Below are 2,489 nucleotides of genomic sequence, written 5' to 3'. Positions count from 1 at the left end.
TTGAAAAAAATAGGGTGGTTTATTTATTTATTTATTTATTATTGGCTTTTTGAGACAGAGTTTCACTATGTAGTTCAGGCTGGCCTTGAACTCACTGTGTAGCTCAGGCTTGCCTCAAACTTGGGGGATCCTCCTTGCTCCTGCCTCAACCTTTGGAGCTGAAGGTATGAGCTGAACGTTTATTTTAAAAAAGAAAAGTTTAGTGCTGGAATTATAGGTGTGGTGGCACATGCCTGTAACCTCAGCACTCAGGAAGCTGAAGGAGGAGGATCCCCTTAAGTTTGAGGCCAGTCTGGGCTGCATAGTGAGTTGAAGGCCAGCCTGAACTACATAGTGAGACCCTGCCTCAAAAAAAAAAAAAATTTCCTTCTAGTAAAACATACATTGCCAGTAAGCCTCCTCATAATACTCCCACTTTACAGAACACACTTATTCTATTGTCCTTGCTTTTTCTGAAGCAGTTTTGAAACTCCTCTTTCATGCACCATTGTGGCTGCCTCTATGTCCTGAATTGCTTCAAATCATTTTCCTTTCATGGTCATTTGGGCTTTGGGGAAGAGTGAAAAGTTGCACAGAACCAGATCTGGTGAATAAGGTGGATGAGGACACACCATAATGTTTTTAAGAGCCTGCCTTTTGTTGAATGGCACTCAGCAGCAGGTTATTATTATTATTATTATTACCATTATTATTATTTTAATCACAGTTCATGAAGGTGCTCACAGAAGAGTTCTAGAACTGCTTCAGAAAGTAGATAGAATGTGGAATAAGTGTCTACGAAGTGACAGGGAGAATGTGGAGGTGGATTATTAACCATGAAACATGTGCCAGTAGAAAGACATTAACTGTATACTTTGATCACACTTTGTCTGTGTATAATGTGCATGCATACACATTTCACACACAGACACACACTGAATCCCCAAGGGACAGGATGTCACCTTAAATTTTAGAGGGCCCTGGGACTCTGCTCTTGATAGCTGTTCATTAATGTTTGCTGAATTTGAGGAAACCTCTGCTGGGCCCATCCTGGTTTTTTTCATTGAGCGTTATTCTCAGAAGTTAATGTTTTAACCTGGTCATAAAGAAATTATAGCTATCAACCTATGGTCCATACACAGAGAGGAAGAAACCCCTATAAAACTGTCACCAGTGGGCAGCCCGTTCTACAGAGCTGTGGACCAGCTGTGGAGAAGGAGCCTCGTTGCCACCATGAGCTTCTCTGGCAAGTACCAACTGCAGAGCCAGGAAAACTTCGAGCCCTTCATGAAGGCAATGGGTGAGTGCCAGACAGGTCACCAAGGCCACTGTTACAGCAGTGAAGATCTGACGATACACACAGTGGAATTCAGTGCCAGATGTTGGGAAGGGAGGAGAGGTTTAAATTACATCAAACTGGGGGTCACTTTACTAACTTTGGTGAACTCTTACCACATGGGCCACTGCTCATTGGATGAGGCCACCAAGAGGCAAGGAAAAAGCCTCAGCATAGGTGGGATCTGCATTGACGCCCATGTCCACTGACACGTCACTGTGAGACCCTGTTCACTCATTCATGCATGCATGCGTTCATTCTTCTAACAAATGCTGATTCAAAGACAACCACACATCAAGCACTCTAGTGGATACATAGCACTGAGACATAAAGAAGAGCCACATTTCCAGGGTCACCATTTAGACAGAGAAGAAATCATGTAACACAGTATCCCCTGTGAGGTAGAAGGGGTGGCTTTGCACCAGGCACTAGGCTGAACACTTCCTGAGTAAGGCCCCATTTAATTCTCACCAGAAACTCTGAGTTGGGAACTGTTGTTTTCCAGTATTACATTGAGGCTGAAAAATGTAAGTTGCCCTGACCGGGGTCATGTAATAGGAAGTGCATGAACTGGGATTGGAAGCAGGTCCTGCTTCCCAGGGACCTGGCTTTAACCCTCTGCCTCCCACAGTACAGGGGTGGGGAGGGATGGAAGAGGTGGTGAGGGCGAGGCTGGGAAGAGGAACAGGTGCCCCCTAGAGACCTGGGGAGGGGAGTGTGTCCCAGGAAGACGGAGCCCTGTGAGCAGAGGCTGCAGTGTGGCCAGGGAGGTGCAGAGAGGGAGAAGAGTAAGGAAACAGTGAGGGTGGGGAAGGAGGACCCGCAGGGTGCCTGAGAGCTCAGGACTTCTTCCATAGGCAGGTCACCCCGATTCTATACAGCCAGTGCTTACCTGTGCAGCAGACCTGCACTCCTGCAGTCAGGACTTATCTCATGAGCTTCTAAAAGAGTCCAGGCTTGCCTGGCAAGCCCACTTTGTACTTGGTGTCCTGGCCTAATTGTTAGCATCTCCTCCTGTCACCTTAGGAGTGACTCCTTGAGGAAGAAAATCACTCTAGTCCCTGTGGGTGTGGAGAGTGACATGCTTTAACTCTCAGAGCAGAGCCACTAGAGGAGGAGGAAGAGGAGGAGGAGACAGAGGGAGAAAGAGAGAGAGAAAGAGAGAGGGAGAGAG

The 2,489-nt window shown here is 46.6% G+C and overlaps 1 protein-coding gene across 1 annotated transcript in view; it reads left to right on the top strand.

Moving 5' to 3' along the window:
• The first annotated feature begins 1,212 nt into the window (after positions 1 to 1,212).
• LOC102017358 (fatty acid-binding protein, liver-like) overlaps positions 1,213 to 2,489 on the top strand; it is a 7,199-nt gene continuing 5,922 nt past the window's right edge. Inside the window, exons 1-2 of the mRNA XM_013514585.1 lie at positions 1,213 to 1,279; positions 1,790 to 1,842. Coding sequence (XP_013370039.1) covers positions 1,213 to 1,279; positions 1,790 to 1,842 — 120 coding nt within the window. The remainder of the gene's footprint in view (positions 1,280 to 1,789; positions 1,843 to 2,489) is intronic.

This window comes from Chinchilla lanigera, unplaced genomic scaffold (genome assembly GCF_000276665.1).
Source record: "Chinchilla lanigera isolate Chin_1 unplaced genomic scaffold, ChiLan1.0 scaffold00023, whole genome shotgun sequence".
Taxonomy (NCBI): domain Eukaryota; kingdom Metazoa; phylum Chordata; class Mammalia; order Rodentia; family Chinchillidae; genus Chinchilla; species Chinchilla lanigera.
The sequence above is the reverse complement of the archived record's forward strand: the minus strand, read 5'-3'. Positions and strand labels throughout refer to the sequence as shown.